Source organism: Corticium candelabrum, chromosome 15 (assembly GCF_963422355.1).
Source record: "Corticium candelabrum chromosome 15, ooCorCand1.1, whole genome shotgun sequence".
Classification (NCBI taxonomy): domain Eukaryota; kingdom Metazoa; phylum Porifera; class Homoscleromorpha; order Homosclerophorida; family Plakinidae; genus Corticium; species Corticium candelabrum.
The window spans coordinates 499,613-527,066 of NC_085099.1; the positions used below are offsets into that span (position 1 = coordinate 499,613).

The following is a 27,454-nucleotide window of genomic DNA, read 5'->3' on the forward strand; positions in this document are numbered from 1 at the left end:
TGTCGTTAGCCTCGGTATTCCAGACTGCTTTCTGCACGTGATGGGAGGGGAGAGTGGGAGGAGAGAAGAAGCTGCACCCCACTGTGCTATTACAGTCGTCTGAGAATCGCTTCTAGGTAATTACAAATTACTCATTGACGTCAACAGTTGTCTACAGCGCCGATTGGCCGTTTTTTTTTAGCGGTGGTTTTGATTGGAGCGGATGTTTCTGAACTTGAGCAGTCGCGCCTCTTCCGAAGTCACTTACAATAGAGCTGTCCCCAGACTGCTTTCTTCTCTCCTCCCACCCTTCCCTCCCATCACGTGCAGAAAGCAGTCTGGAATACCGAGGCTATGATGTCGTGCGCTTACTCAATTGATTCCAAATTTTCCAACACTTACCCGGATAACTCATTGCGCGGATATACTTCTTTGGTGGAATGGTTTGTCCTAAAATTTAGTTACTGGAAATATGACTACCCGTAGGTAGTTATTCTGTGTAAGCTCGGTGTACCATTCAATATCGCATCTTACAACTCACACCTACTGGTAAAAATAGTCTGGCAAAATTGATTTATTGAAAGCAGCAGGTAAGTAACTTAATTAATTAACAGCGTCTCATATGTAGCCCAATAGCAATGATTACTGTTGCAGCGAGTATCGTGTTGACTAGCAATTGGTTTATTATACTGTACTAGTGTAATAGTGTATTCTAGAGACTGTTCTCATCACACATGTTGTGCAAGGACAAAATTTACGAATAGAATATTGATTTTAAGACAAGTCGAGTAGCTTTCAGTTACAGTGTACACACACACACACACACACATCATGCAAGTTTCTTATACAATTTAATCTACACTCACTTGACTAAATGAACATGATAATGTAAAAGATGCAAATATGAAGCAGTCCATATCCAATACTCATCAACATACCATCTAGACATAGTGGCATGTAACTTCCACATATAAACACTTCTAACTACAACAAAAACATACTCACTGCTACTGCAGAAGTTATCAAAATGGTCACAACCAAAATGCTACAGTTTGGGAACAGCCCACGAGCAAACATGGGACTCGATGTTCAAGCAATTGGTTCCTGCATAATAGAGTAATACATACAATAATACAAATTGCTATGGAAGTGTGTCCATCTAATGGCATGTGTACCTCTTCTAAGCTTAAACCAGCCTACTTCACCCCAGTGAGTTCCGAATGAGTTGCGAACACTCCAGAAAGGAAGACCAGATTGCTGTATGTACAATGACAGAATCAGTGCAAATGAGTGTGAACAGAAATCTAACTGTCCATTCCATGCCACTTAATGACCTAATTAACTACTCTGTATACTGACCTCATCTGTACCCCATCCAGTAACGGCAACTACATGAGTAATAGAGTTATTGTAATGATCTGAATCTGTTATACATCATCACACCTACACATTACAAATCACAAGGAACAGAGTAAGTGAGCATACACATACCATCAATGATTCCTCCAGTGTAGTTTTGAAATGCAGAGGTGTGTGCATACATTAGACAAGCAATAGGCCTGCCAACAGTAAACATTCAATACAATAAAATACAGCCGTGTGTGTGTGTGTGTGTGTGTGTGTGGTGTGAGTGTGTGTGTGTGTGTGTGTGTGTGTGTGTGTGTGTGTGTGTGTGTGTGTGTGTGTGTGTGTGTGTGTGTGTTCTATCCTACTGTCATAAGAGAGTTACCCTCGAGCATATATTTCTGCCATCATCTGATCCTCACCAGTCACCGTACCTGTCTCAACACAACGTACTTAACAAGTGCTGCTACTGTACCAATTCATAATGCCTGACCATATTCTGATATTTCATATTTTATTCCTTTTATGAAGTAGCAATTACCGTGTCTATCATACCGTACAAAGTAAACTGCACATATAAACATAAACAAAACAATTTGTGTGACTGACATGTCACATGTACGACACATTCTGTCCTTGCATGGAATTTCAGCCCAATTAGTCTGATCCACAGACTCATAAGGTACACATCTACAGTACAAAAATACATAAAATTACACATACAGCAAACAAAATGCAAGGTCAACCTACGTTTCATCGGTTATACCATTTTCATAAATAAACTTGTATGCAGCAACATGATCACCTGCAAAATGAAGTTACAAACTCACAAAATCAATAATTATTATGCCATAGCAAATCTATCTAGAGATAAACCTTTGCGAAACAAACCCAGAAGACAATACTGCACAACATCATATAATACATTATATATTAAAATCCAATAATAAAAAGAAATTAAAAATGCTTTTGAGCACACTACACTACTGCACTGTACATGTATGTCACTTGCAGCACTAAATTAAATCACTAAAATACACAAACAGTATAAACCATTCACAAACAACGTTAATACTCATTTCTACAATGTTCGATCACTCTACATAGAACATATACCACATTTGCTTACCACCACTGCATGAGCCAAACTTTTCCACTGGTCCACAATTTAGTAAAACTATGACATACAAATTTACCATTTACATTTAAATCACTTGTCTATAAGCACCATTGAAACACCTTGAGGAGAAAGATTTATATCAGGCACAGACGCTTTCATTGCAATTTTGAAACGATCTGACAATGCTCCTGTTGCACCATGAGCCCTAGATGTACAAAAGGTAACAAAATGCAGTTCTATTGTTTTGTATACATGTAAGCTTACATAGACTTTAATAATAGGGTATAACAATCTAGCTATTATTATTATTATGTCATGCTCAACCAGATCAGTCTGGTTTGTAAGGTTTCTGTAGGAACTAAATAATCATGGCTATCAAGACATAGACACAACTTTATGTAGAATCCAAGTGGATAAAAAAGCACTGATTATGTACATGCATGCTGCAGATTGTGATGACCTGGAATAATGTCTAGCCACCTGTCAAGCAGTAGACCTGCAGTACTGTGCCCAATGCTCTCAATGCCGTTGGAATAACTCGTGTCCAACACTACTACATGCAGCTTATATTATCTCTACCTGCAAGTTGTTGTACTTTGTCAACTTCTCAGCATATTTCCTGGTGACTTTACCATCAGCAGCACAGCTGATATCAGGACGTAGCATGACCTCTAGGAATGGGGGGGGGGATAAACTTCACGATGCTATGAAACATGCCCACTTTTATTGGCTATTAATTGACTGATAGGGTAGAATCAGTGGCATATCTAGACTAGAAAAAGAATGGTGTATATACTATATACAGCTTTGATCCTCACACTTTCCAGTCCACAATTTTTATCACCATGCCTACAAATGACGGGGCTAAAGCGTGGTCTAGCCCATGCTATGCTACGCCCTGTGATATATATCAATAAGAATACAAGTTTCTGTCGTCTTATTTGGCCCTTAATCTTCTTAGAAGTAGGGATGGCTATATCCCACATCATAATGTACTGGTATTTCATCTGCACCTACCCTAATTAAGGCACGGTTCAAAAGGGTACTGTCATTCGTCTCCACAAGCCTATCACAATGATGCTGGTACTATACTGGAAACCCATATTAATGACAGCAAACATTCCAGTGAGTGATAGAGAACAGTATATCATATTTGTTGTCCGTGTTTCTGTATACATCATCTTATTTCACATTCTTACTTTATTAAAAATTATTTCTTACTCAACAGACATTAATTAATTAATTAAAGCACAAATATAAGTCTATTATACGCCATATATCCTTACCAACACGATCCACATGGTTTGGGCTGCAGTTGATTTCCTACCCTCGTAACGTAAACAGTGCCATTGAGAGATTTCCAGTCGAATTCGTTCGGTAGAGAACTTCTGTGGAGATAATTATGAGGCATCCGAGAGATCACGTGAAGAGGGACTGCATCCTTTAATTAAAATCATAAAATAATTGCCTAGCATACGCATGTAATCTTGTTTAGCTAAGCTACTAGAACTAGTTGCCCATGATGTAATACCGTTACGCAACAGGTCTAGTTTGTTCGAATTAGCTATCAAGTCGCTTTGAGGTGAAGCAGTGGCATAACTCACCTTTGATGGTATGTATCCAAACGCATCTACCGCATTTCCAAAATAAAAAGCAACGAAAATCGCATGACTAATAAACTGCATTGTTCTGTGTAATCTGAAACATAACCCGTATTAGAGTCACATCACGTGAAACGATGACGGCATAACAAGAACCATAAATAGAACTGAGTGTGAAACTCTGCTTGTGTGCATTTATTCAATTGATACTAGAATACTAGCAGTAGAAATACAGAAGAAACTGCTTCAGAAAGTTCAAGTATCGTACAATGTAACGTACACTGTAGTAGCTAGAATACTATTCACTGCTGAAAAATATAGTAAATTTAGAACAGCAAATGACATATACTCTTCTGGGTTATGATATCTACACGAGTAGATCTACCACACAAAACATAAAATCCTCATGGTAGACAATGTACTGTTGGGCTGACCCGCTAACGTCGGTAGATCATTCGTAGCATGGTCTACCTTTACCGTATGCACACTTTTCACAACGATCGCTGTCGTGAGGTGCATCCAACTGTCTGTCGTTTAGATTATTTGTTCCCGTGTTGTCGTACGTTCCGTTCATGAGACTGATTACTCTTGCAATGGTCAGTTTAATCATACGTTCAAGTTCTTCTGTCTTGAAAGCAGGAGTATTGGCTGTTTCACATGACTGACACTTCTGCTGAAATCGATGTGCGAGTCGACACTTTTTCAAATCCACTTTGATCCACGATATGTAGCTTGACCATGAATGAGAGCAGGTTTTGCAGCGCACTGTGCCATGACCGTACACGTTCTGATAACGATACTGATTGGAAATGTTGGCTGGATCCAAATTGTGAGTGTCACTCATAGCTTCTCTGATAATGCGAGCCATCGCCACAACTGCTAATAACGAACCGAGAGCGATTGAATAACGTCCTAGAGTTTTCACTTATATAGTATCGCTACACTGCGAAGGTTCCAGAAACTGGTGGGTTGTTTGGATTATGCAATAGAGACCGTTCAAAGTCCCTGACTCTAGACAATAGAGGGACCGTCCATTGTATAAGTATAGGGACCGTCCGAGTCCCCGCGGTATTGGTCCTAGCGGCGTTCCATGCAGTGGACGGTGGCACGTGATAAATTTTCTTTAGTATGATCCCAACTAACTTTAATTAGTTAAATACAACTATAGTCAGTAAATTACAGTCATCAAAAGTAGAAACGTTGTACGGTGCTACCTAATTACTACAACTTTACGATATCAGAATGTTTGTGTCTCTACTATAGCTACAAGTCCATGCATGTAATGTGACAAAGTATCTAAGAGCAAGTCGTTGAGCATTCTTCCTTCCTTTTTCTCTCGACTCCAACTAAGAGTTTGACCTCTTGACGAGTCTGCCGTACGCCACGTCAATTCCCTGACTGTTTTCTGCCCTGCACGCATACTCGTGTAGCACGAGCTCGTGAACATCTTCTATCGTTAGCAAAGATCGGTTTTTATCATTAGAAATAGTCGCCACAGGAACGTAATCGAGTCCTTCTATTTGCCATATCATAGGTCCAGGTTCCAGAGGAGCGTTCCGATAGAACCAAGTAATAGTAGGAGTCTCGTTGCCATCGGCGATACAAGAGAGTTCGACGTTCTTGCGCAACACATTGCCTCGACGATCGACCGGTACCTCGACTCTTCCCGGTCCCGTGACAATACGAGGAGGATCTAGAAACACAAAAGTATAATACATCAACACCATGCAAACACACTCGGTAGAAGCAACAACTTCTTACACAGAACGTCCAGTTTCGTTTCTTTTCTTCTTTTTCCTGCTCGATTGTGCGCTTCGCACGCGTAGTTACCTGTCCACGACCTCGATGCTTTCTCTATCTCGAGCACACCGTCAGACCGGACCGAATGCTCTGGCAAGTAAACGCCGTCTTTCATTCTCATCCACCTTATCTCGGGTTCCGGACTGCCGGTGACGTTGCAAGGCAAACGTACAGCAGTATTTTCCTTCACCGTCACTTTGTCAAGTACACTAACGGTAGGACGCTCTATAATCACAGAAAATAGATGAATAATGCTCGTTACATATGCTCTCCTTCTTTTCATTACCCATCATCAACGTTTGCACAACTTCCTTCCGTGCTCCTACTATGTTGGATGCAGTACAAGTATATCGACTAGAATATCAGCTTTCATTCTCTCCACTACAAGGAAACGTCCACCCTGAAGAACGCTCATTCTCTTCGTACAGTTGGTAATGGTGCGTCCTTTCTTCCAAGACCAAGTGATAAGAGGAGGAGGATTGCCTTCTGCTTCACAATAAAGAAGAACCCGAGAATTCTTCATATGCCAACCGCTTTTTGTTATACTCTCGATTGACGGACGACTTACAATCTTTTAAAATTTCATGAGTTGGAGTACAAACGCTCGTAGTGTGTGTGTGTGTGTGTGTGTGTGTGTGTGTGTGTGTGTGTGTGTGTGTGTGTGTGTGTGTGTGTGTGTGTGTGTGGTGTGTGCGTGTGTGCGTGTGTGAGTGTGTGTGTGTGGTGTGGTGTGTGTGTGTGTGTGTGTGTGTGTGTGTGTGTGTGTGTGTGTGTGTGTGTGTGTGTGTGTGTGTGTGTGTGTGTGTGTGTGTGTGTGTGTGTGTGTGTGTGTGTGTGTGTGTTCTATCCTACTGTCATAAGAGAGTTACCCTCGAGCATATATTTCTGCCATCATCTGATCCTCACCAGTCACCGTACCTGTCTCAACACAACGTACTTAACAAGTGCTGCTACTGTACCAATTCATAATGCCTGACTATATTCTGATATTTCATATTTTATTCCTTTTATGAAGTAGCAATTACCGTGTCTATCATACCGTACAAAGTACACTGCACATATACACATAAACAAGACAATTTGTGTGACTGACATACCACATGTACGACACATTCTGTCCGTGCATGGAATTTCAGCCCAATTAGTCTGATCCACAGACTCATAAGGTACACATCTACAGTACAAAAATACATAAAATTACACATACAGCAAACAAATGCAAGGTCAACCTACGTTTCATCGGTTATACCATTTTCATAAATAAACTTGTATGCAGCAACATGATCACCTGCAAAATGAAGTCACAAACTCACAAAATCAATAATTATTATGCCATAGCAAATCTATCTAGAGATAAATCTTTGCAAAACAAACCCAGAAGACAATACTGCACAACATCATATGATACATTATATATTAAAATCCAATAATAAAAAGAAATAAATTAGAAATGCTTTTGAGCACACTACACTACTGCACTGTACATGTATATCACTTGCAGCACTAAATTAAATCACTAAAATACACAAACAGTATAAACCATTCACAAACAACGTTAATACTCATTTCTACAATGTTTGATCACTCTACATAGTACATATACCACATTTGCTTACCACGACTGCATAAGCCAAACTTTTCCACTGGTCCACAATTTAGTAAAACGATGGCATACAAATTTACAATTTACTTATATATCACTTATCCATAAGCACCATTGAAACACCTTGAGGAGACAGATTTATATCAGACACAGACGCTTTCAATGCAATTTTGAAACGATCCGACAATGCTCCTGTTGCACCATGAGCCCGAGATGTACAAAAGATAACAAAATGCAGTTCTATTGTTTTGTATACATGTAAGCTTACATAGACTTTAATAATAGGGTATAGCAATCCAGCTATTATTATTATTATGTCATGCTCAACCAGATCAGTCTGGTTTGTAAGGTTTCTGTAGGAACTAAATAATCATGGCTATCAAGACATAGACAAAACATTATGTAGAGTCCAAGTGGACAAAAAAGCACTGATTATGTACATGTATGCTGCAGATTGTGATGACCTGGAATAATGTCTAGCCACCTGTCAAGCAGTAGACCTGCAGTACTGCGTCCAATGCTCTCAACGCCATTGGAACAACTCGTGTCCGACACTACTACATGCAGCTTCTACTATTTCCACCAGCAAGTTGTTGTACTTTGTCAACTTCTCAGCATGTTTCCTGGTGACTTTACCATCAGCAGCACAGCTGATATCAGGACGTAGCATGACCTCTAGGAATGGGGAGGAAGATAAACTTCACGATGCTACGAAACATGCCCACTTTTATTGGCTTCTAATTGACTGATAGGGTAGAATCAGTGGCAGATCTAGACTGGAAAAAAGGGTGGTGTATATACTATATACAGCTTTGATCCTCACACTTTCCAGTCCACAATTTTTATCACCATGCCTACAAATGACGGGGCTAAAGCCCAGTCTAGCCCATGCTATGCTACGCCCTGTGACATATATCAATAAGAATACAAGTTTTTGTCTTCTTATTTGGCCCCTAATCTTCTTAGAAGTAGGGATGGCTATATCCCACATCGTAATGTACTGGTATTTCATCTGCAGCTACCCTAATTGAGTCAAAATGGTACTGTCATTCATCTCCACAAGCCTATCACAATGATGCTGGTACTATACTGGAAACCCATATTAATGACAGCAACATTCCAGTGAGTGATAGAGAGCAGTATATTATATTATTATATTTGTTGTCCATGTTTCTGTACACATCATCTTATTTCACATTCTTACTTTATTAAAAATTATTTCTTACTTATCGGAGACATATTAATTAATTAATTAAAGCACAAATTTAAGTCTAGTATACGCCATATATCCTTACCAACACGATCCACATGGTTTGGGCTGCAGTTGATTTCCTACCCTCGTAACGTAAACAGTGCCATTGAGAGATTTCCAGTCGAATTCGTTTGGTAGAGAACTTCTGTGGAGATAATTATGAGGCATCCGAGAGATCACGTGAAGAGGGACTGCATCCTTAAAAATCATAAAATAATTGCCTAGCATACGCATGTAATCTTGTCTAGCTAAGCTACTAGAACTAGTTGCCCATGATGTAATACCGTTACGCAACAGGTCTAGTTTGTTCGAATTAGCTATCAAGTCGCTTTGAGGTGAAGCAGTGGCATAACTCACCTTTGGTATGTATCCAAACGCATCTACCGCATTTCCAAAATAAAAAGCAACGAAAATCGCATGACTAATAAACTGCATTGTTCTGTGTAATCTGAAACATAACCCGTATTAGAGTCACATCACGTGAAACGATGACGGCATAACAAGAACCATAAATAGAACTGAGTGTGAAACTCTGCTTGTGTGCATTTATTCAATTGATACTAGAATACTAGCAGTAGAAATACAGAAGAAACTGCTTCAGAAAGTTCAAGCATCGTACAATGTAACGTACACTGTAGTAGCTAGAATACTATTCACTGCTGAAAAATATAGTAAATTTAGAACAGCAAATGACATATACTCTTCTGGGTTATGATATCTACACGAGTAGATCTACCACACAAAAATATAAAATTCTTATAGTAGACAATGTACTGCTGAGCTGACCCGCTAACGTCGGTAGATCATTCGTAGCATGGTCTACCTTCACCGTATTCACACTTTTCACAACGATCGCTGTCGTGAGGTGCATCCAGCTGTGTGTCGTTTAGATCATCTGTTCCCGTGTTGTCGTATGTTCCGTTCATGAGACTGATTACTCTTGCAATGGTCAGTTTAATCATACGTTCAAGTTCTTCTGTCTTGAAATAAGGAGTATTGGCTGTTTCACATGACTGACACTTCTGCTGAAATCGACGTGCGAGTCGACACTTTTTCAAATCCACTGTGATCCACGATATGTAGCTTGACCATGAATGAAAGCAGGCTCCGCAGTGCACAGTGCCACGACCGTACACGTTCTGATAACGATACTGATCGGGAATGTTGGCTGGATCCAAATCGTGAGTGTCACTCATAGCTTCTCTGATAATGTGAGCCATCACCACAACTGCTAATAACGAACCGAGATCGAATAACGTTCTAGAGTTTTTTCACTTATATAGTATCTCTACACTGCAAGGGTTTCAGAAACTGGTAGGCGGTTTGGCTGATGCAATAGAGACCGTTCAAAGCCCCTGACTATAGACAATAGAGGGACTGTTCAAAGTCCCTGACTCTAGACAATAGAGGGACCGTCCATTGTATAAGTATAGGGACCGTCCGAGTCCCCGCGGTATTGGTCCTAGCGGCGTTCCATGCAGTGGACGGTGGCACGTGATAAATTTTCTTTAGTATGATCCCAACTAACTTTAATTAGTTAAATACAACTATAGTCAGTAAATTACAGTCATCAAAAGTAGAAACGTTGTACGGTGCTACCTAATTACTACAACTTTACGATATCAGAATGTTTGTGTCTCTACTATAGCTACAAGTCCATGCATGTAATGTGACAAAGTATCTAAGAGCAAGTCGTTGAGCATTCTTCCTTCCTTTTTCTCTCGACTCCAACTAAGAGTTTGACCTCTTGACGAGTCTGCCGTACGCCACGTCAATTCCCTGACTGTTTTCTGCCCTGCACGCATACTCGTGTAGCACGAGCTCGTGAACATCTTCTATCGTTAGCAAAGATCGGTTTTTATCATTAGAAATAGTCGCCACAGGAACGTAATCGAGTCCTTCTATTTGCCATATCATAGGTCCAGGTTCCAGAGGAGCGTTCCGATAGAACCAAGTAATAGTAGGAGTCTCGTTGCCATCGGCGATACAAGAGAGTTCGACGTTCTTGCGCAACACATTGCCTCGACGATCGACCGGTACCTCGACTCTTCCCGGTCCCGTGACAATACGAGGAGGATCTAGAAACACAAAAGTATAATACATCAACACCATGCAAACACACTCGGTAGAAGCAACAATTTCTTACACAGAACGTCCAGTTTCGTTTCTTTTCTTCTTTTTCCTGCTCGATTGTGCGCTTCGCACGCGTAGTTACCTGTCCACGACCTCGATGCTTTCTCTATCTCGAGCACACCGTCAGACCGGACCGAATGCTCTGGCAAGTAAACGCCGTCTTTCATTCTCATCCACCTTATCTCGGGTTCCGGACTGCCGGTGACGTTGCAAGGCAAACGTACAGCAGTATTTTCCTTCACCGTCACTTTGTCAAGAACACTAACGGTAGGACGCTCTATAATCACAGAAAATAGATGAATAATGCTCGTTACATATGCTCTCCTTCTTTTCATTACCCATCATCAACGTTTGCACAACTTCCTTCCGTGCTCCTACTATGTTGGATGCAGTACAAGTATATCGACTAGAATATCGAGCTTTCATTCTCTCCAATACAAGGAAACGTCCACCTTGAAGAACGCTCATTCCCTTTGTAGAGTTGGTAATGGTGCGTCCTTTCTTCCAAGACCAAGTGATAAGAGGAGGAGGATTGCCGTCTGCTTCACAATAAAGAAGAACCCGAGAATTCTTCATATGCCAATCGCTTTCTGATATATTCTTGATCGACGGACGACCTAGAGTCGTTTAAAATTTCATGAGTTCGAGTACAAACGCGCACAGTGTGTGTGTGTGTGTGTGTGTGTGTGTGTGTGTGTGTGTGTGTGTGTGTGTGCGTGTGTGTGTGTGTGTGTGTGTGTGTGTGTGTGTGTGTGTGTGTGTGTGTGTGTGTGTGTGTGTGTGTGTAAGTCAACTTACAAAGAATATCCAACACTATGGTGACATTCGAGCTTCCAGCGTCATTACTTCCTATGCACATATAAGTGCCGGCATCTGTCACTCGTGTACGCGTCACTTTCAATCCCTCAAATGGTATCTCCTGTCGCCTCCCGTTTCCGACATCCCTTCCATCTTTTTTCCACGAGAAGACGGGACTCGGTCTTCCTGTTGCGTTACAGTGTAGAAACGCATCCTTTCCCTTCTCCACTCTCACAATGTTCTTATTTGTAAAAGTCTTCGGTACAATATCACGATTGTCTACAACAATCAACATAAAATCATAAATGCAAGGTATCCAGAGTCTAAAGCATAACATCACTCGATACGTTGCCTTAATTAATAGTCAATAGTATCTAACATATTGGCGTACCTACAACAGTGAGATGAGCCGATGCGTTGACTGATAAGTGAACAAGTTGTGTTCCATTGCTAACAATATTACTAGCACGGCAAGTATAAGAGCCGATATCAGCAAGACTGCTGGCTAGTACGGTTAGCGTCCCATCGTTTACTGAATATCTGTCACTAGTGCTGATGAGAACGTCTCTGTAGAGCCACGTGATGTCTGGTTTCGGATTTCCCGTCACAGCACAGGAAAACGTGACGGGAGATCCATAATTAACCGTTTGAGTAAGAGGACGGTTTGCAATGACAGGCTCAACTAAAGCAATCAATAATACAATAGTACAACTACAAATTAATCAATTTAACAATGAGTGAGCTCTTACATTGCACGTCCAATAGGACGTCGAGAGTAGCAGATCCTCCCTTATTGGTGGCAACACAACGGTACATGCCAGCATCTGTGTCACCTACATGGCGTATAAGCAGTGATCCGGATGAAAGAATTTCCATTCGTGAAGTAGTTGACATGTTCTTCTTGTTAACCTTTTGCCACTGAACTGTAGGGATAGGATCACCGGCAGTCACACAAGGCAGGCTTGCAATGTATCCAGCCAGTTGATGAACAACAGAATCAGTTGATGTGATAGAAGGTGGAACTGGAAAACAGTAATATGGTGAGTGTGTACGAAAGGGAACGTCTGAGTAGAAAACACTTACAACTGAACGACCTACTACAACTAAAAGAAACTCCTACTCCTACTGACACACACACACACACACACACACACACACACACACACACACACACACACACACACTCACACACACACACACACACACACACACACACACACACACACACACACACACACACACACACACACACACACGTAACAAATGTACTATAAAACTGTTGCAGAGATATTACGCAACATAGAAGTTCCTTACCAATGACAACTAGTTTGGCTGTTGACGTGACCGTCTTTGTTACCAAATTTCCTTGATCATTAACTTTATTGTGAGCATTACACGTGTAACTTCCTGCGTCGTCTATCTTCACACTAGAGATTGTCAGTTTACCGCCTCCTTCAGAAGTTCCTATCCTGTCATTACCACCCGGTAGTTGATGGCCCCCGAAAGTCCAGTTAATAGTTGGGTTAGGGTTGGCGGTAGCAACACAAGAAAATAAAGCGTTCTTTCCAACAATAATTTCCAGGTCACTTGGAGACTGTTCAAACGACGGACCATCTGAATAAAAGTAAATGCTACATCTGGCAGTATATAAATATAAATATTAAATACAACTTACAATGCACATCCACAGTGACGTTTTTACTATCAGAACCTCCTCTGTTTGAAGCGATACATGTGTAGCTGCCAGCGTCAAAACGCTCCAACTTTCTTATCTCTAACGTTCCGTCAGACAATGTCCTGTGTTTCTCATCGTCTGTAATGTAACTCTGCAGACGATGCCACTGCACATGAGGAGATGGAATACCAGTCACAGAACAAGGTAGGGATGCCACACTGTCAAGTAAACCCTCGACCTTGTCAACAGCAGACACAATCTTGGGAGGTACTACATTATACAAAATAGCAATTATGAAATAGGAAAGCAACTAACTTATCTTCGACTATTACCGATCACAAATAGATGAGCAGAAGCAGTTGCATCACCCAAATAGTTCCTAGCAATGCAGTTGTATCTCCCAGCATCTCTCGTCTTCACAGAAGAGACAGTCAGTTGTGTACCATCCGACGATATCGAGAGTCGATGGTTCGACACAAGAGGTACGTCGTCCTTCTCCCAAGACAATGTAGCTGCAGGAAGAGAAGACGCCGAGCAAGACCAAGTGATAGTGCTATGTACCAAAACGTCTTTGTCATCAAGACTTTTCGTCAGTGATGGAGAGTCTGGAACACAAGTGGTCGTTACAAACGTAACAAGATGACTGATACACTTTATAACTATCTTACAATGTACAATTAGCTGTATGGTGATGTTGTTGCTTCCACCTTTGTTGGTGGCAACACACGTATATTCACCATCATCGACCAAACGAGCAGACTCTATTGTCAGCCTTTCACTTTCTACTCGATCGCTCGCACTTATGCGTACACCGTCCTTCAGCCAAACAATAGATGGTGATGGTGTTCCCCGTACATCACATACCAACACTTCACTCTTTCCTTGTTCCACAATAACCTCTTCACGAGCAGTCATAACACGAGGAGGTACTAGAGAAATAAAGCATGTAGAGTTATGACTGATCAAACGTCCTATTAATCGTCCTACTGCCTTACCTATAACAGAAAGGCTGAAGTTAGCGCTATCAATCAGTACGACATGTCGTCCGTTGTCTGATGCCCTGTTCTTTGCTCTGCAAACGTAATCCCCTCCATCTCTTTCTTGTACATTTGTCAATGAGAGAACGCTTCCGTTCTGCAATATTTCAGTGCGCAAACTGCCGACAGACACCTTTTTGCCATACCGGTACCACTCGATGACTGGATGAGGATTGCCGGTTGCCTTACACATGAAAGAAACGGAGCGCTCAATTAGAACTTCGTGAACTCTCTGTGTCTGCTTGATGACAGGGCCGACTAAACAACAAACTTCATCAAACAATAAGAATGATATAAAGTAAACGAATTCTTACAATGAACGTCCAAAGAAACAGTTACCGAATCTTTTCCACCTTCATTAGAAGCAACACATTGATAATCAGAAGCGTCAGACTTTCTTAAATGAAATATCTGTAAGCTTCCATTAGAGAAGAGATTATATTTTCTTGACAGTGAATCATCAATGAGCTTTCCATTATGCAACCATCTGACGGTCGGGAAGGGTAAGCCTGTCACACGACAAGGCAGCACCGCAGACCTGCTCAACAATCCTTCTATGACACGTGAACCACGTTCAATAAAAGCTGGTACTACACACATATACGACACCACGTTACCAATATTCTGCAACTGACATAATGCATAAAAAAACTTTCTCTTACCAATGACAACTAACTTGGCCGTTGACGTGATCGTCTTTGTTACCAAATTTCCTTGATCATTGACGTTATTGTGAGCATTACACGTATAACTTCCTGCGTCGTCTCTCTCCACACTAGAGATTGTCAGTTTACCGCCTCCTTCAGAAGTTCCTATCCTGTCATTACCACCCGGTAGTTGATGGCCCCCGAAAGTCCAGTTAATAGTTGGGTTAGGGTTGGCGGTAGCAACACAAGAAAATGAAGCGTTCTTTCCAACAATAATTTTCAAGTCCTTTGGAGACTGTTCAAATGATGGACCATCTAGAATGGAGATAAATGCTACATCTGGCAGTATAAACATTAATATTAAATACAACTTACAATGCACATCCACAGTGACATTTTTACTATCGGAACCTCCTCTGTTTGAAGCGATACATGTGTAGCTGCCAGTGTCGACATGCTCCAACTTTCTTATCTCTAACGTTCCGTCAGACAATGTCCTGTGTTTCTCATCGTCTGTAATGTAACTCTGCAGACGATGCCACTGCACTCGAGGAGATGGAATACCAGTCACAGAACAAGGTAGGGATGCCACACTGTTGAGTAAACCCTCGACCTTGTCAACAGCAGACACAATCTTGGGAGGTACTACATTATACAAAATATCAATTATGAATGTAGAAAAGTAAACTAACTTGTCTTCAACTATTACCGATCACAAATAGACGAGCAGAAGCAGTTGCATCACCCAAATAGTTCCTTGCAATGCAGTTGTATCTCCCAGCATCTCTCGTCTTCACAGAAGAGACAGTCAGTTGTGTACCGTCTGACGATATCGAGAGTCGATGGTTCGACACAAGAGGTACGCCGTCCTTCTCCCAAGACAATGTAGCTGCAGGAAGAGAAGACGCCGAGCAAGACCAAGTGATAGTGCTATGTACCAAAACGTCTTTGTCATCAAGACTTTTCGTCAGTGATGGAGAGTCTGGAACACAAGTGGTCGTTACAAACGTAACAAGATGACTGATACACTTTATAACTATCTTACAGTGTACAATTAGCCGTATGGTGATGTTGTTGCTTCCACCTTTGTTGGTGGCAACACACGTATATTCACCATCATCGACCAAACGAGCAGACTCTATTGTCAGCCTTTCACTTTCTACTCGATCGCTCGCACTTATGCGTACACCGTCCTTCAGCCAAACAATAGATGGTGATGGTGTTCCCCGTACATCACATACCAACACTTCACTCTTTCCTTGTTCCACAATAACCTCTTCACGAGCAGTCATAACACGAGGAGGTACTAGAGAAATAAAGCATGTAGAGTTATGACTGATCAAACGTCCTATTAATCGTCCTACTGCCTTACCTATAACAGAAAGGCTGAAGTTAGCGCTATCAATCAGTACGACATGTCGTCCGTTGTCTGATGCCCTGTTCTTTGCTCTGCAAACGTAATCCCCTCCATCTCTTTCTTGTACATTTGTCAATGAGAGAACGCTTCCGTTCTGCAATATTTCAGTGCGCAAACTGCCGACAGACACCTTTTTGCCATACCGGTACCACTCGATGACTGGATGAGGATTGCCGGTTGCCTTACACATGAAAGAAACGGAGCGCTCAATTAGAACTTCGTGAACTCTCTGTGTCTGCTTGATGACAGGGCCGACTAAACAACAAACTTCATCAAACAATAAGAATGATATAAAGTAAACGAATTCTTACAATGAACGTCCAAAGAAACAGTTACCGAATCTTTTCCACCTTCATTAGAAGCAACACATTGATAATCAGAAGCGTCAGACTTTCTTAAATGAAATATCTGTAAGCTTCCATTAGAGAAGAGATTATATTTTCTTGACAGTGAATCATCAATGAGCTTTCCATTATGCAACCATCTGACGGTCGGGAAGGGTAAGCCTGTCACACGACAAGGCAGCACCGCAGACCTGCTCAACAATCCTTCTATGACACGTGAACCACGTTCAATAAAAGCTGGTACTACACACATATACGACACCACGTTACCAATATTCTGCAACTGACATAATGCATAAAAAAACTTTCTCTTACCAATGACAACTAACTTGGCCGTTGACGTGATCGTCTTTGTTACCAAATTTCCTTGATCATTGACGTTATTGTGAGCATTACACGTATAACTTCCTGCGTCGTCTCTCTCCACACTAGAGATTGTCAGTTTACCGCCTCCTTCAGAAGTTCCTATCCTGTCATTACCACCCGGTAGTTGATGGCCCCCGAAAGTCCAGTTAATAGTTGGGTTAGGGTTGGCGGTAGCAACACAAGAAAATGAAGCGTTCTTTCCAACAATAATTTTCAAGTCCTTTGGAGACTGTTCAAATGATGGACCATCTAGAATGGAGATAAATGCTACATCTGGCAGTATAAACATTAATATTAAATACAACTTACAATGCACATCCACAGTGACATTTTTACTATCGGAACCTCCTCTGTTTGAAGCGATACATGTGTAGCTGCCAGTGTCGACATGCTCCAACTTTCTTATCTCTAACGTTCCGTCAGACAATGTCCTGTGTTTCTCATCGTCTGTAATGTAACTCTGCAGACGATGCCACTGCACTCGAGGAGATGGAATACCAGTCACAGAACAAGGTAGGGATGCCACACTGTTGAGTAAACCCTCGACCTTGTCAACAGCAGACACAATCTTGGGAGGTACTACATTATACAAAATATCAATTATGAATGTAGAAAAGTAAACTAACTTGTCTTCAACTATTACCGATCACAAATAGACGAGCAGAAGCAGTTGCATCACCCAAATAGTTCCTTGCAATGCAGTTGTATCTCCCAGCATCTCTCGTCTTCACAGAAGAGACAGTCAGTTGTGTACCGTCTGACGATATCGAGAGTCGATGGTTCGACACAAGAGGTACGCCGTCCTTCTCCCAAGACAATGTAGCTGCAGGAAGAGAAGACGCCGAGCAAGACCAAGTGATAGTGCTATGTACCAAAACGTCTTTGTCATCAAGACTTTTCGTCAGTGATGGAGCATCTGGAACACAAGTGGTCGTTACAAACGTAACAAGATGACTGATACACTTTATAACTATCTTACAGTGTACAATTAGCCGTATGGTGATGTTGCTGCTTCCACCTTTGTTGGTGGCAACACACGTATATTCACCATCATCGACCAAACGAGCAGACTCTATTGTCAGCCTTTCACTTTCTACTCGATCGCTCGCACTTATGCGTACACCGTCCTTCAGCCAAACAATAGATGGTGATGGTGTTCCCCGTACATCACATTCCAACACTTCACTCTTTCCTTGTTCCACAATAACCTCTTCACGAGCAGTCATAACACGAGGAGGTACTAGAGGAATAAAGCATGTAGAGTTATGACTGATCAAACGTCCTATTAATCGTCCTACTGTCTTACCTATAACAGAAAGGCTGAAGTTAGCGCTATCAATCAGTATGATATGTCGTCCGTTGTCTGATGCCGTGTTCTTTGCTCTGCAAACGTAATTCCCTCCATCTCTTTCTTGTACATTTTTCAAAGAGAGAACGCTTCCGTTCTGTGATATGTCAGTGTGCAAACTGGCAACAGATACCCTTTTGCCATACCGGTACCACTCGATGACTGGATGAGGATTGCCGGTTGCCTCACACATGAAAGAAACGGAGCGCTCAATTAGAACTTCGTGAACTCTTTGTGCCTGCTTGATGACAGGGCCGACTAAACAACAAACTTCATCACATAAAATACACAATTTAAAAGTAAACGAATTCTTACAATGAACGTCCAAAGAAACAGTTACCGAATCTTTTCCACCTTCATTAGAAGCAACACATTGATAATCAGAAGCGTCAGACTTTCTTAAATGAAATATCTGTAAGCTTCCATTCGAGAAGAGATTATATTTTCTTGACAGTGAATCATCAACAAACTTTCCATTACGCAACCATCTGACGGTTGGGAAGGGTAAGCCTGTCACACGACAAGGCAGCACTGCAGACCTGCTCACCAATCCTTCTACCACACGTGAACCATGTTCAATAAAAGCTGGCACTACACACATATACCACACCACATTACCAACATTTCTAAATCACAAGAAGTCGATGATATGAGACAATAATACATAAAACTTACCAACTACAAACAACGACGCAGACTTATAGGAGGCTGCAACATAGTTTTTAGCAACGCAGTGATAAAACCCAGAATCAGGAGGTTGAACATTGCTCAATGACAGCTCTGTCCCATCATCTGATACTTTCACTGAAGCACTGGGCACAATGTTACGGCCATCCTTATCCCATGATATAACTGCTGTTGGATTAGCTAACGCCTTGCAGCTCCAAGTGATGTTACCACCAGCCAACACTCTCGTGTCCTTCATTGAACTCGTCACACGAGGAGCAACTAGAAAATAGAGACAAAATAGTATCTCTACTATGATAGTTGGAGATAAACATGTTAACGTACAATGAACGACGATTTGTACTGATACAGTTGCGTTTCCTCCAACATTTGAGGCGATACAGATATACATACCGCTATCTTCCACTTCAACTGATTTCAACTGAAGTGCATTGAATGCAAGGGTATCGTCTGTAACTAGCCGGTTGTCTTTCATCCAATGAACATTAGGAATGGGAGTACCACTCGAAGTACATTCAACAACCTTATCGTTTCCTTCAACTGCCACAACAGGTGAAGAAGCAGACGCAGTCGGTGGAACTAAACATGAATCACCTTGTTTATAGATCTGTGCTACAATTGCAATCTAAAAAACTTACCGACAACTAGAAGATGAACAGACTGCCTTACTTCCAGTATCACGTTTTGCCCCATATCCGTCACGTTATTGTATGCAACTAACGTGTAGTCACCGCTGGCTTTTGTAGCAGTGTTCTTAAAATGAAGTTCTCCACCAAGCCGCGATGTCACTGCTCTAGCGTCGCCAGCGTTCAGCCTTTCTCCATCTTTCAGCCACGTGACCCTTGGCAAGGGATTCCCTTCAACTCTCCAAGTAAACGACGCATCATCACCAGCCATCACCCATTGCGTGCTCGGAACAACGGATAGAGACGGTCCGACTACACATATCAAGCAAAAGCAAGTAAGTCCCATCAACAAACACACTCAAAATTGTCAGCTTACAGTGAACATCTAAAAACACTGAATGTGAAGCAGAGCCATAACTGTTTTCAGCAATGCAAGTGTACATGCCACTGTCACGAATATCAAGTTTCTCAATGAGAAGAGTTCCGTTTGCTTGTACTGTATGCCTTTCATCATTCAGAATAGTAACATTTCTTCGTAACCAGCCAATAATCGGTGAAGGACGGCCGCGTGAATCACAAGGCAACAACACTTTGCTGTGTTCAAGACCACTCACCGTTTTGACAGTAGACACTATGCGTGGTGGAACTACAAGAAAGACGTCAGCACATGCAACAACACAAACTATTGACAATTATTAAAGTCGTCTTACAGTAAACTGTGAGTCTAATTGTGGCACTGCTGTTTCCACCAGGATTGGATGCCAGTAATGTGTAATCACCGGCGTCACTCCTATGGACATTCTTGATTACTACCGTACCATTCGTGTGTATAACAACACGATGATCCTCCAGTAAAGATTGTTTGTTGTGATGATAAAAGACAGAAGGAAAAGGATGGCCTGATATAAAAAAGACCAAACGAATCTCTTCATGCAAAAGAGTAAAAACCGATGAAAACTGTGCTCTTACAAGTGGAGGATCTATATTGACATCAATGCGTTCAGTTAATGACATCAAGAATGACAATGTAATAGTTGGTTAGACTTACCAATAACAGTCAACAAAGCCGCTCTCTTAATCTCTTCAACATGATCAAGTGGACTCCTCCCAATACATTCGTAAACACCTCCATCTGACAACTGAGTATTTTGTATAACGAGAATTTCACTTTCATCGAAAAACTCAATGTTCTCTGGTTTCTTGCCATTGCCATTCAACATAATTCCATTGTGCTTCCATAATGTCCTTGGCTTAGGACTCCCATCGACAACACATTGAAACTTTGTTGTTTGTGCAACAAGCACAGTCTGATCATTGGGAGCCTGTAACATGATGGGAGCCACTAGTAGACACACCAATGCACAACATCACATCACACTAAGCAATCCTACAGTAATGTGCAATCCATCTTACAAAATACGTCCAGTTTTGCCTTCTTCTCATCCATGCCTGCTGTGTTAATTCCTCTGCACGTATAATCTCCTCTGTCTGACAACTTGGCAGGCAAGAAAGACAATTCCTTTTGTGCTTGTGATCCTGAAACTTTGTCTTTCATTAGAATGTCACCATGATACCACGATACTGTAGGAAGAGGAAGTCCCTCCGCTCTGCAAACAAAGCGTGCTGTTTCATTCTCGTGAACAAGCAATGAATCAGTAGAAAGAAAGACTTGAGGAGCATCTATCAAAACATGCAAATCAATACTTTCATGGTCTATGGCAAGAAAGTCAACTTAACCAACTTCGAACGGCTAACGTGGCTGTTTTTCTGTTTGTGCCAGCTGTGTTGCTAGCAATACAGACCACCGACCCTTCGTCATTTGGTGTCACATTTGATATATCAAAAAAGCTAATTGTTGTGTCCCCATTAATCACGTCTTTTTCAGTCAACAGTTGTTTGGACGAAACCAATCTGTTACGAACCAACCACGTGATATTGGGCACAGGTATTCCTTGAACACGACAAGAGAACTTGACTGCAGTCCCTGAAGCAGTAACGACATTTTGAGGACCTTCTACTATGACAGGAACCGCTACAATTGCAAATCATTGAATGATGTATACAACATGACTGTTAGCCAATAATATGTTGCCTACTTGCAATGTTCACTTCTAATACTTGTCCACACGCGTGTCCTTCTAAATTGCTTACTTGGCACTGATATTGACCTGCATCATGTCTTGTTGTGTCGCTAATGTAAAGACGTCCATCACCTGTCGTCCTATATCTCGATCCTTCCAATACAACAGGAATTGCTCCTTCTAATTTCCTCCATATCACTGTGGTCGACTCATCCATATGGTGATGACAAGGTAATCCAAGTGGTTTGCCTTCATCTTGCCAATACGTGGTGTGGTTAATAGACAGATAAACAGGCGGTACAGCCTGACTAGGAATTATAGTTCTGGAAACACGCTGGAAATGAGCACCGTTTTCGTCTGTACCTTCCACTTTGATCAGAAATGGTTCTAACGGACCTTGAAACGGCTGATCAACAATGAGTTGAAACACGGTTGACACATCCCACTTTACAAGAAACCCATGAGTAGGAGAGCCAGTGCTCTTAAAGTTGTCACCGTTGCTCTTGAAGAGTTTAATTTTTGAAACATGGGCTCGTTTACAACTGCACATATATTTTTTATCAGCTGAATGGTTCGGTGGCTTCACTGCATTCATCATCACGTGTGTTAACTTCCCTAAAATAAAATACAACACTTCCTATTAGTCAACATAACAAAGAAGCCTCATATCACATAATCCCTAGAGATATCATTAAAACTCTGTATAGATTATTTTGTTCTATATCTCTTACATCATTGTGTACCATGCTAACACATGTTCTTCCTATAACAGACACAGAGTAGGTAAGATTAAGCCATACCTTTAGCTGGACGACGGAAGAATGCTGTAGGTGCAAGACTATACACAAATGATGGCTCAAAATTGCAGACAGAGCTACCACTAACTCGAATATTGTAAGATCCTCTTATGTAAGTTCCTCTCACATAACCTCCTCTCACTGACACGAAAACTCTCCACAAGCCTTTCGCTGGAGATGTAAATTTAATCACTTTTGCTACATTCAAATCCACAACCGTTTCAGCAGATTGATTGTTGAATGGGTCGTACACATCAACTTTTTGTATCGTTGGTGATCTGTTCATTGACTGCCCTTGAATTCTCCTTAATGTTACAGTCACGATCAAGTCTTCAAGACAGGAATCAACGTAGAAATCAAAAGATGTTCTCTCTAGCGATATTTCTGTTTTAGACATCAAGTTGACTTGATGATCACTAACCGAGACACGGATAAAGTTCAGAAGAGGCTCAATGAGATTTTTATCTTTGAGAGGAAACACTTCTCCGCTAGATACTTTTGCAATGACATCGTACACTGAAAATCGTGTATCATCATCATCACAACCCCGAGTCAACACAAACACAACCTACCGTAAACAACCATCTAAAGACATTGCTGCCTAAATCACCACATGTCACTCACTTTAATGTTAAGTGCCTGCACCAAATCTACAACTTCATTCTCGAGTTCTGAATCTTTTGGTGGAGCATCAGTAAATAGAAATACAAAAGAGTTTAGGCCGCTCAGTTGCACGGCTTTTTTCAAGCCTGCCAAACTTCGCTCGGGGCAGTCTCCACCATTGTAAACAGTAAGCCTTCCTAAAGCAGCCTCAAACTCATCTACATTGTCAGTTACTGTAGGAGAAATCACTAAAACATATAAACAGGAAACTAGCTAGTTGCATGATACAATAGTTTTCAACTCACTCACCACCATCTTCATCATGAAAAGGCACAAGTACAAAATTCTGTACTAGCACGTTTCGTTTGTCTACTACTTCTCTCAGAATTGCACTTGTTGATTTCTTCACTTTAGCAATATCCTCCTTCATACTGGAGGTTATGTCAATTACAAATGTTAGTGATGATGGCCGATTAATCACTCCAACATCATCACTCAGTTGACAAAGAGTAGTGCACCGTCCAGCCGAAATAAGCAATGAAATAGTCCACAAGACTGCGTAAAGGGTTGTCGTTGTAAGTGGCAAAGTGGCTCTGGAAACATCAGCCTACACAAAGAACTTGTTAGTATAGATATGCATACAACACAGGACAACAATACCACAAGAAGCTTCTGGAAACCAAACAAAAGATCCTAATTTTACATGAGAGTGTTACATGCAATTTGCAGAATGAATAAAGCAAGGTGTTGTTCTGTTTACTGAATTACACCACAGCCACAGCCACAAGCTTCTGCCTTTCACCTAAACCTGCATGCAATAGAAATTTGTCCCACTCCAAATGGCAATGAAAGAATATTTCCTGATACTAAACAACCTGGAGACAATTTCTAGATATTCAACAATTCATCAGCTACTCCATAGAGGTATTGTACACGCGTTCATTACATGCAATCAACCTTCTTTTCTAGGAAAAGTCAAGAATAACACACACAGTCTGCCAAGTGTGTCAAGTACATGTAAGTACAGGAAGAGTGATGAAAGAGATGGCATCTTCAACTCACCATCAATGCCCGTCGCTTTTCTTTCTATCCGCACACTGCAATACTAACGCGTCCCTGTGCAATGCTGAAGGAATGAAATGTGTGTGTAATACCGCTTCCTTTTATACTTTTCATATGGAAGTTCATCACCACCACCACAAGCTGCCTAGGACACTTATGCTTCTCATCTAATTGAGCCCGCCCAGCTGACACTCACGCCCAACAGGATATTATTCAGGAGCCGGACGGACACCACAAACGTTACAACACAAGTGCAACACATTGCGGCTAGATGAAATAACAGCTAACAACATCTGGAGTGCAGTCTGATCAACATCCCTATAAGGAAGACACACAAGAAGAAAAACTTGTGAAAATATTGTGTACTTTGGTAATAATTTACAAAATCTTTCCAACAAGTGCCTAGACGTTATTGTAGCAGGTTAAAAACCACGTAGACATCTAATCATTTTGCTATGCACATTACCACTGAATAATTCATATGCATAATCAATTGCATTGCTGGGAAATTCCCTAAAAGCTGTAACACCCAGCCAGCACACACTGCAATAGTCCAACAATGAATATTAACTATAACTCAAACCTACAGACAGTTTCAAAATAACTCAAATTTCAGAAAATTTTACTTACAAACACTTCATTCTACAGACAAGTTATGTGTACTACTATAGTTGTATTAGAGGCCTCAAGGTAGGTTGAGATGACAAACACAAGCAAGTCCATGTAATAATCACATCATTCTTGCCCTTTACCATCATCAATGTAATAAAACTAAATCACTTGTTGTACTAGAACATGTCAAATCGCTTTAGATACATTACTGTCATCCATTAGATCCAATTACAATTAAATGTAATTCTTGGAACTATATAGCTACCCCATAGCAACTCTATTTGACTTCCTCTTATATTTTCAGAAACACTCCCATCTGACTTCCTAACACAATTGTTAAGTTTTGGAGATACTTACTGCAAATATATGTATTTGTATAATTTCCAGTTGTGAACAATTTCAGCACCACCCACTATACCGTAACTGACACAATGGCTTGAAGGTCTAAAAAGAGAGTGCAAGATCCTTTCACCTATTATAGTATTACCACACCTGACTCATGACACCAATTACGAACTACATTGATCATCATGAAAGGTAGAGAAACACTCTAAACATTCTACAGATAGTCTGACAGCATCCAAGATTAATTAAGTTATTTATAAACTGCAAAACACACAATAAGGAAGTAGAATACCACTTGAAGCATCTACTAGGAAAAAGGAAACCATTCATTTACCATAACCACAACATCCTCATTCCCTGCTAACCCCAGATAATAGCGTCCAACAGCTCACTGTCAGACAGAACAAACTAAACTGGCTGGTACTAAAAATATGCCAAATACAAATTTACCAAAGATGATCAACACGTTTTTGTTAGTGTGAAGAAATCTACCATGATCGAGTTCTAGGTCCAATATGAAAAATAATTTCCTACATCCAATATCTCATGAATTGCAACCAATTGTCACCAAGTTTCACTATTCATCTAACACGAGCAACAGACAACAGTGTAACAGACAGTATAGGTAATTGATATTAGCACAAATAGAATCTCTGTCAACAGTTTCCAAGAATTCCAAACTATATAAGAGGAACTGTCTATGCTAAACCAGCCAGGCCTCACTTACACAAGCAAACCACATATAACTGCATTCCCACCTTTTTACATTCCAGCCACAGCTACAGGTTCCAGATGCACAAAATCCTTAAAAGCTTTTCTGAAATAATCAGTAGGTATAGTCTAGAGAGAACTTGCCAATTAATAAGAGATAATAGTTTGACCAGTCTAAAGCCACACAGGAATGTTGAGCATCCAGCCCAGCACAAAGTGCAGTAGAGCACCATCTGTACAGCAAATTACTCAGCAGCAGTAGTAAACTTGCAAAGAATTTGATTGATGGCTAGCATATTAGATGTTGCTGTATCTCATATCCTACAACACTCTGATCAACAGTGTGCTAATACAAAAAAATTCTCTGTGTAGATGAGCTGTTTATACTCTGTTGAAATTAATTAAAACCAGCTACAGAGTGTCTGTAATAAGCAGCCTATACGCAGCTGTACATGTGCAAAATACTTTTTCTAAGCAAGACAAAATACACTTAGTTGACAGCACATAGGAAAGGCAAACAAGACTAGTAGCTAGACAGAACTATCTAGACAGAGTAAATCAATTAAATATTTTATGTACACTAGAAGGCATTCTCTACGTGACGTCGACGGTGTCGTGAACTGCGCTGGTGACGCCAAAACCCACAGCAGAGAGACAAACACCGTTCGAGATCTCCAGTTTCTGGCGGTCGACACACGTCATTGTCGAATGTTGAGAACGCGACTTGACGTCATGACGAGTTTCTCAATGTGTAGCTAACGCGCATGGTAATGCAAAACTACGGACGATGATGAGACTGTACAAGACGGTAAAGTGATGGACATTGTCGCAAAACAGCCGCAAAGATTTCGAAAGTTCGCTAAAGATAGACGCTAGTACGTCATGATCATCTAACATTATGATCACGTGACGTCATAACGTGCATTAGCACTAGGAACTTACCTCGCCAACGTTGCGGTATCGATCCGTCACGGAAGTTGCGTCATTCCGTTACGGATGTGGACAGTCGCGGAAGTTAGAGCGGCGCGTCAGCTATCTCGGATATGCCAACACTTGAGCGTCGCGTCGCGTGCGTCAAATCGTGTCGTCTTGCGTGGGAGTGGCACGCGTCGCGCATGACGCGTTGTGTCATTCATAATATGATTTCAGCTCGCTGTAGACGTCGCTGCATGAATTCTTGAAATGACCACTCGAGCTTCGATTTTATACTTGCAGAACTCTGCCGGAACCCCCAGCTTGCTCAAAATCCATTTCTGTGCGTTTTCACTAGCACGCTAGTCTTTGTAAATCTTGCAGCTGGTCATCCACGAGCAAGGATAGCTCCCTACACAATCTATAAACCGCTCAGCGTCGAGTACAGCGCCGAAATCAGTAATCATCTCACTGAAGCCACACGTGCATTTTTAGTTGGCTGTGATTGGTCGAAATCAAGGTGCTACTTCCGACGCGACGTGCTCAGCTTCCGG

The 27,454-nt window shown here is 41.2% G+C and overlaps 6 protein-coding genes and 1 long non-coding RNA gene across 10 annotated transcripts in view; all 7 read right to left on the reverse strand.

Moving 5' to 3' along the window:
* Window positions 1-664, reverse strand: part of LOC134191670 (DNA annealing helicase and endonuclease ZRANB3-like) — a 9,999-nt gene extending 9,335 nt beyond the window's left edge. Inside the window, exon 1 of the mRNA XM_062660286.1 lies at window positions 1-664. This exon is cut by the window's left edge and continues 149 nt beyond it. The gene's annotated coding sequence lies outside the window, so the exon portion shown is untranslated.
* A 149-nt stretch (window positions 665-813) lies between these two features.
* On the reverse strand, window positions 814-4,178 carry LOC134191672 (cathepsin Z-like). Of its 3 annotated transcripts, none has more exons than XM_062660293.1 (13): window positions 4,048-4,178; window positions 3,730-3,884; window positions 2,563-2,648; window positions 2,453-2,500; window positions 2,074-2,128; window positions 1,933-2,013; window positions 1,817-1,869; window positions 1,709-1,757; window positions 1,471-1,538; window positions 1,339-1,403; window positions 1,155-1,236; window positions 985-1,083; window positions 814-920 (listed from the first exon to the last, which is right to left on the reverse strand). In XM_062660293.1, the coding sequence occupies exons 1-12, from the start codon at window positions 4,126-4,128 to the stop codon at window positions 1,025-1,027; spliced, it is 882 nt and encodes a 293-aa protein (XP_062516277.1). In that variant the 5' UTR covers window positions 4,129-4,178; the 3' UTR covers window positions 814-920; window positions 985-1,024. The 3 variants fall into 3 exon arrangements, with proteins under 3 accessions (XP_062516277.1, XP_062516276.1, XP_062516275.1); XM_062660292.1 differs by having other exon boundaries at window positions 981-1,083; XM_062660291.1 differs by having other exon boundaries at window positions 814-1,083.
* Window positions 4,179-4,216: 38 nt separating this feature from the next.
* LOC134191673 (receptor-transporting protein 3-like) lies at window positions 4,217-4,982 on the reverse strand. The gene has a single exon (XM_062660294.1). The coding sequence runs from the start codon at window positions 4,910-4,912 to the stop codon at window positions 4,496-4,498; it is 417 nt and encodes a 138-aa protein (XP_062516278.1). The 5' UTR covers window positions 4,913-4,982; the 3' UTR covers window positions 4,217-4,495.
* Window positions 4,983-5,157: 175 nt separating this feature from the next.
* LOC134190649 (lachesin-like) lies at window positions 5,158-6,492 on the reverse strand. Its single transcript, XM_062659112.1, has 3 exons — window positions 6,131-6,492; window positions 5,806-6,069; window positions 5,158-5,737 (listed from the first exon to the last, which is right to left on the reverse strand). Exons 1-3 carry the CDS (start codon window positions 6,135-6,137, stop codon window positions 5,391-5,393), a joined length of 618 nt encoding a protein of 205 aa, XP_062515096.1. The 5' UTR covers window positions 6,138-6,492; the 3' UTR covers window positions 5,158-5,390.
* Window positions 6,493-6,660: 168 nt separating this feature from the next.
* Window positions 6,661-9,172, reverse strand: LOC134190651 (uncharacterized). Of its 2 annotated transcripts, XR_009971666.1 has the most exons (6): window positions 9,057-9,172; window positions 8,743-8,897; window positions 7,078-7,132; window positions 6,942-7,018; window positions 6,822-6,874; window positions 6,667-6,762 (listed from the first exon to the last, which is right to left on the reverse strand). It is a non-coding gene; the product is annotated as an uncharacterized LOC134190651 (long non-coding RNA). The 2 variants fall into 2 exon arrangements; XR_009971665.1 differs by having other exon boundaries at window positions 6,661-6,874.
* A 52-nt stretch (window positions 9,173-9,224) lies between these two features.
* Window positions 9,225-10,034, reverse strand: LOC134190650 (receptor-transporting protein 3-like). The gene has a single exon (XM_062659113.1). It carries the CDS (start codon window positions 9,917-9,919, stop codon window positions 9,503-9,505), a length of 417 nt encoding a protein of 138 aa, XP_062515097.1. The 5' UTR covers window positions 9,920-10,034; the 3' UTR covers window positions 9,225-9,502.
* Window positions 10,035-10,197: 163 nt separating this feature from the next.
* The window catches only part of LOC134190790 (hemicentin-1-like), a 31,453-nt gene continuing 14,196 nt past the window's right edge, over window positions 10,198-27,454 (reverse strand). The window contains exons 41-77 of the mRNA XM_062659301.1: window positions 25,351-25,404; window positions 23,568-23,865; window positions 23,280-23,506; window positions 22,659-23,223; window positions 21,874-22,473; window positions 21,519-21,809; window positions 21,191-21,457; window positions 20,826-21,119; window positions 20,488-20,757; window positions 20,154-20,423; window positions 19,790-20,089; window positions 19,476-19,730; window positions 19,140-19,412; window positions 18,780-19,055; window positions 18,423-18,722; window positions 18,096-18,356; window positions 17,760-18,032; window positions 17,426-17,695; window positions 17,066-17,365; window positions 16,718-16,993; window positions 16,362-16,661; window positions 16,035-16,295; window positions 15,699-15,971; window positions 15,365-15,634; window positions 15,005-15,304; window positions 14,657-14,932; window positions 14,301-14,600; window positions 13,974-14,234; window positions 13,638-13,910; window positions 13,306-13,575; window positions 12,945-13,244; window positions 12,380-12,652; window positions 12,022-12,312; window positions 11,631-11,909; window positions 11,171-11,449; window positions 10,846-11,109; window positions 10,198-10,777 (exon numbers count right to left, since the gene is read on the reverse strand). Coding sequence (XP_062515285.1) covers window positions 10,431-10,777; window positions 10,846-11,109; window positions 11,171-11,449; window positions 11,631-11,909; window positions 12,022-12,312; window positions 12,380-12,652; window positions 12,945-13,244; window positions 13,306-13,575; window positions 13,638-13,910; window positions 13,974-14,234; window positions 14,301-14,600; window positions 14,657-14,932; window positions 15,005-15,304; window positions 15,365-15,634; window positions 15,699-15,971; window positions 16,035-16,295; window positions 16,362-16,661; window positions 16,718-16,993; window positions 17,066-17,365; window positions 17,426-17,695; window positions 17,760-18,032; window positions 18,096-18,356; window positions 18,423-18,722; window positions 18,780-19,055; window positions 19,140-19,412; window positions 19,476-19,730; window positions 19,790-20,089; window positions 20,154-20,423; window positions 20,488-20,757; window positions 20,826-21,119; window positions 21,191-21,457; window positions 21,519-21,809; window positions 21,874-22,473; window positions 22,659-23,223; window positions 23,280-23,506; window positions 23,568-23,865; window positions 25,351-25,404 — 10,737 coding nt within the window. The 3' untranslated portion in view covers window positions 10,198-10,430. The remainder of the gene's footprint in view (window positions 10,778-10,845; window positions 11,110-11,170; window positions 11,450-11,630; window positions 11,910-12,021; window positions 12,313-12,379; window positions 12,653-12,944; window positions 13,245-13,305; window positions 13,576-13,637; window positions 13,911-13,973; window positions 14,235-14,300; window positions 14,601-14,656; window positions 14,933-15,004; window positions 15,305-15,364; window positions 15,635-15,698; window positions 15,972-16,034; window positions 16,296-16,361; window positions 16,662-16,717; window positions 16,994-17,065; window positions 17,366-17,425; window positions 17,696-17,759; window positions 18,033-18,095; window positions 18,357-18,422; window positions 18,723-18,779; window positions 19,056-19,139; window positions 19,413-19,475; window positions 19,731-19,789; window positions 20,090-20,153; window positions 20,424-20,487; window positions 20,758-20,825; window positions 21,120-21,190; window positions 21,458-21,518; window positions 21,810-21,873; window positions 22,474-22,658; window positions 23,224-23,279; window positions 23,507-23,567; window positions 23,866-25,350; window positions 25,405-27,454) is intronic.

What these genes read in the sequence shown, in the direction of transcription:
- LOC134191672 (XM_062660293.1), bottom strand. Translation starts at nt 4,128, where the DNA reads ATGCAGTTTATTAGTCATGCGATTTTCGTTGCTTTTTATTTTGGAAAT. An exon ending in TTGGATACATACCATCAAAG is followed by an intron (nt 3,885 to 4,047) that starts GTGAGTTATGCC and finishes TTTTAATTAAAG; the next exon opens with GATGCAGTCCCTCTTCACGT. An exon ending in AAACCATGTGGATCGTGTTG is followed by an intron (nt 2,649 to 3,729) that starts GTAAGGATATAT and finishes TTGTACATCTAG; the next exon opens with GGCTCATGGTGCAACAGGAG.
- LOC134191673 (XM_062660294.1), bottom strand. Translation starts at nt 4,912, where the DNA reads ATGGCTCGCATTATCAGAGAAGCTATGAGTGACACTCACAATTTGGAT.
- LOC134190649 (XM_062659112.1), bottom strand. An exon ending in AACGAAACTGGACGTTCTGT is followed by an intron (nt 5,738 to 5,805) that starts GTAAGAAGTTGT and finishes TTGTGTTTCTAG; the next exon opens with ATCCTCCTCGTATTGTCACG.
- LOC134190650 (XM_062659113.1), bottom strand. Translation starts at nt 9,919, where the DNA reads ATGGCTCACATTATCAGAGAAGCTATGAGTGACACTCACGATTTGGAT.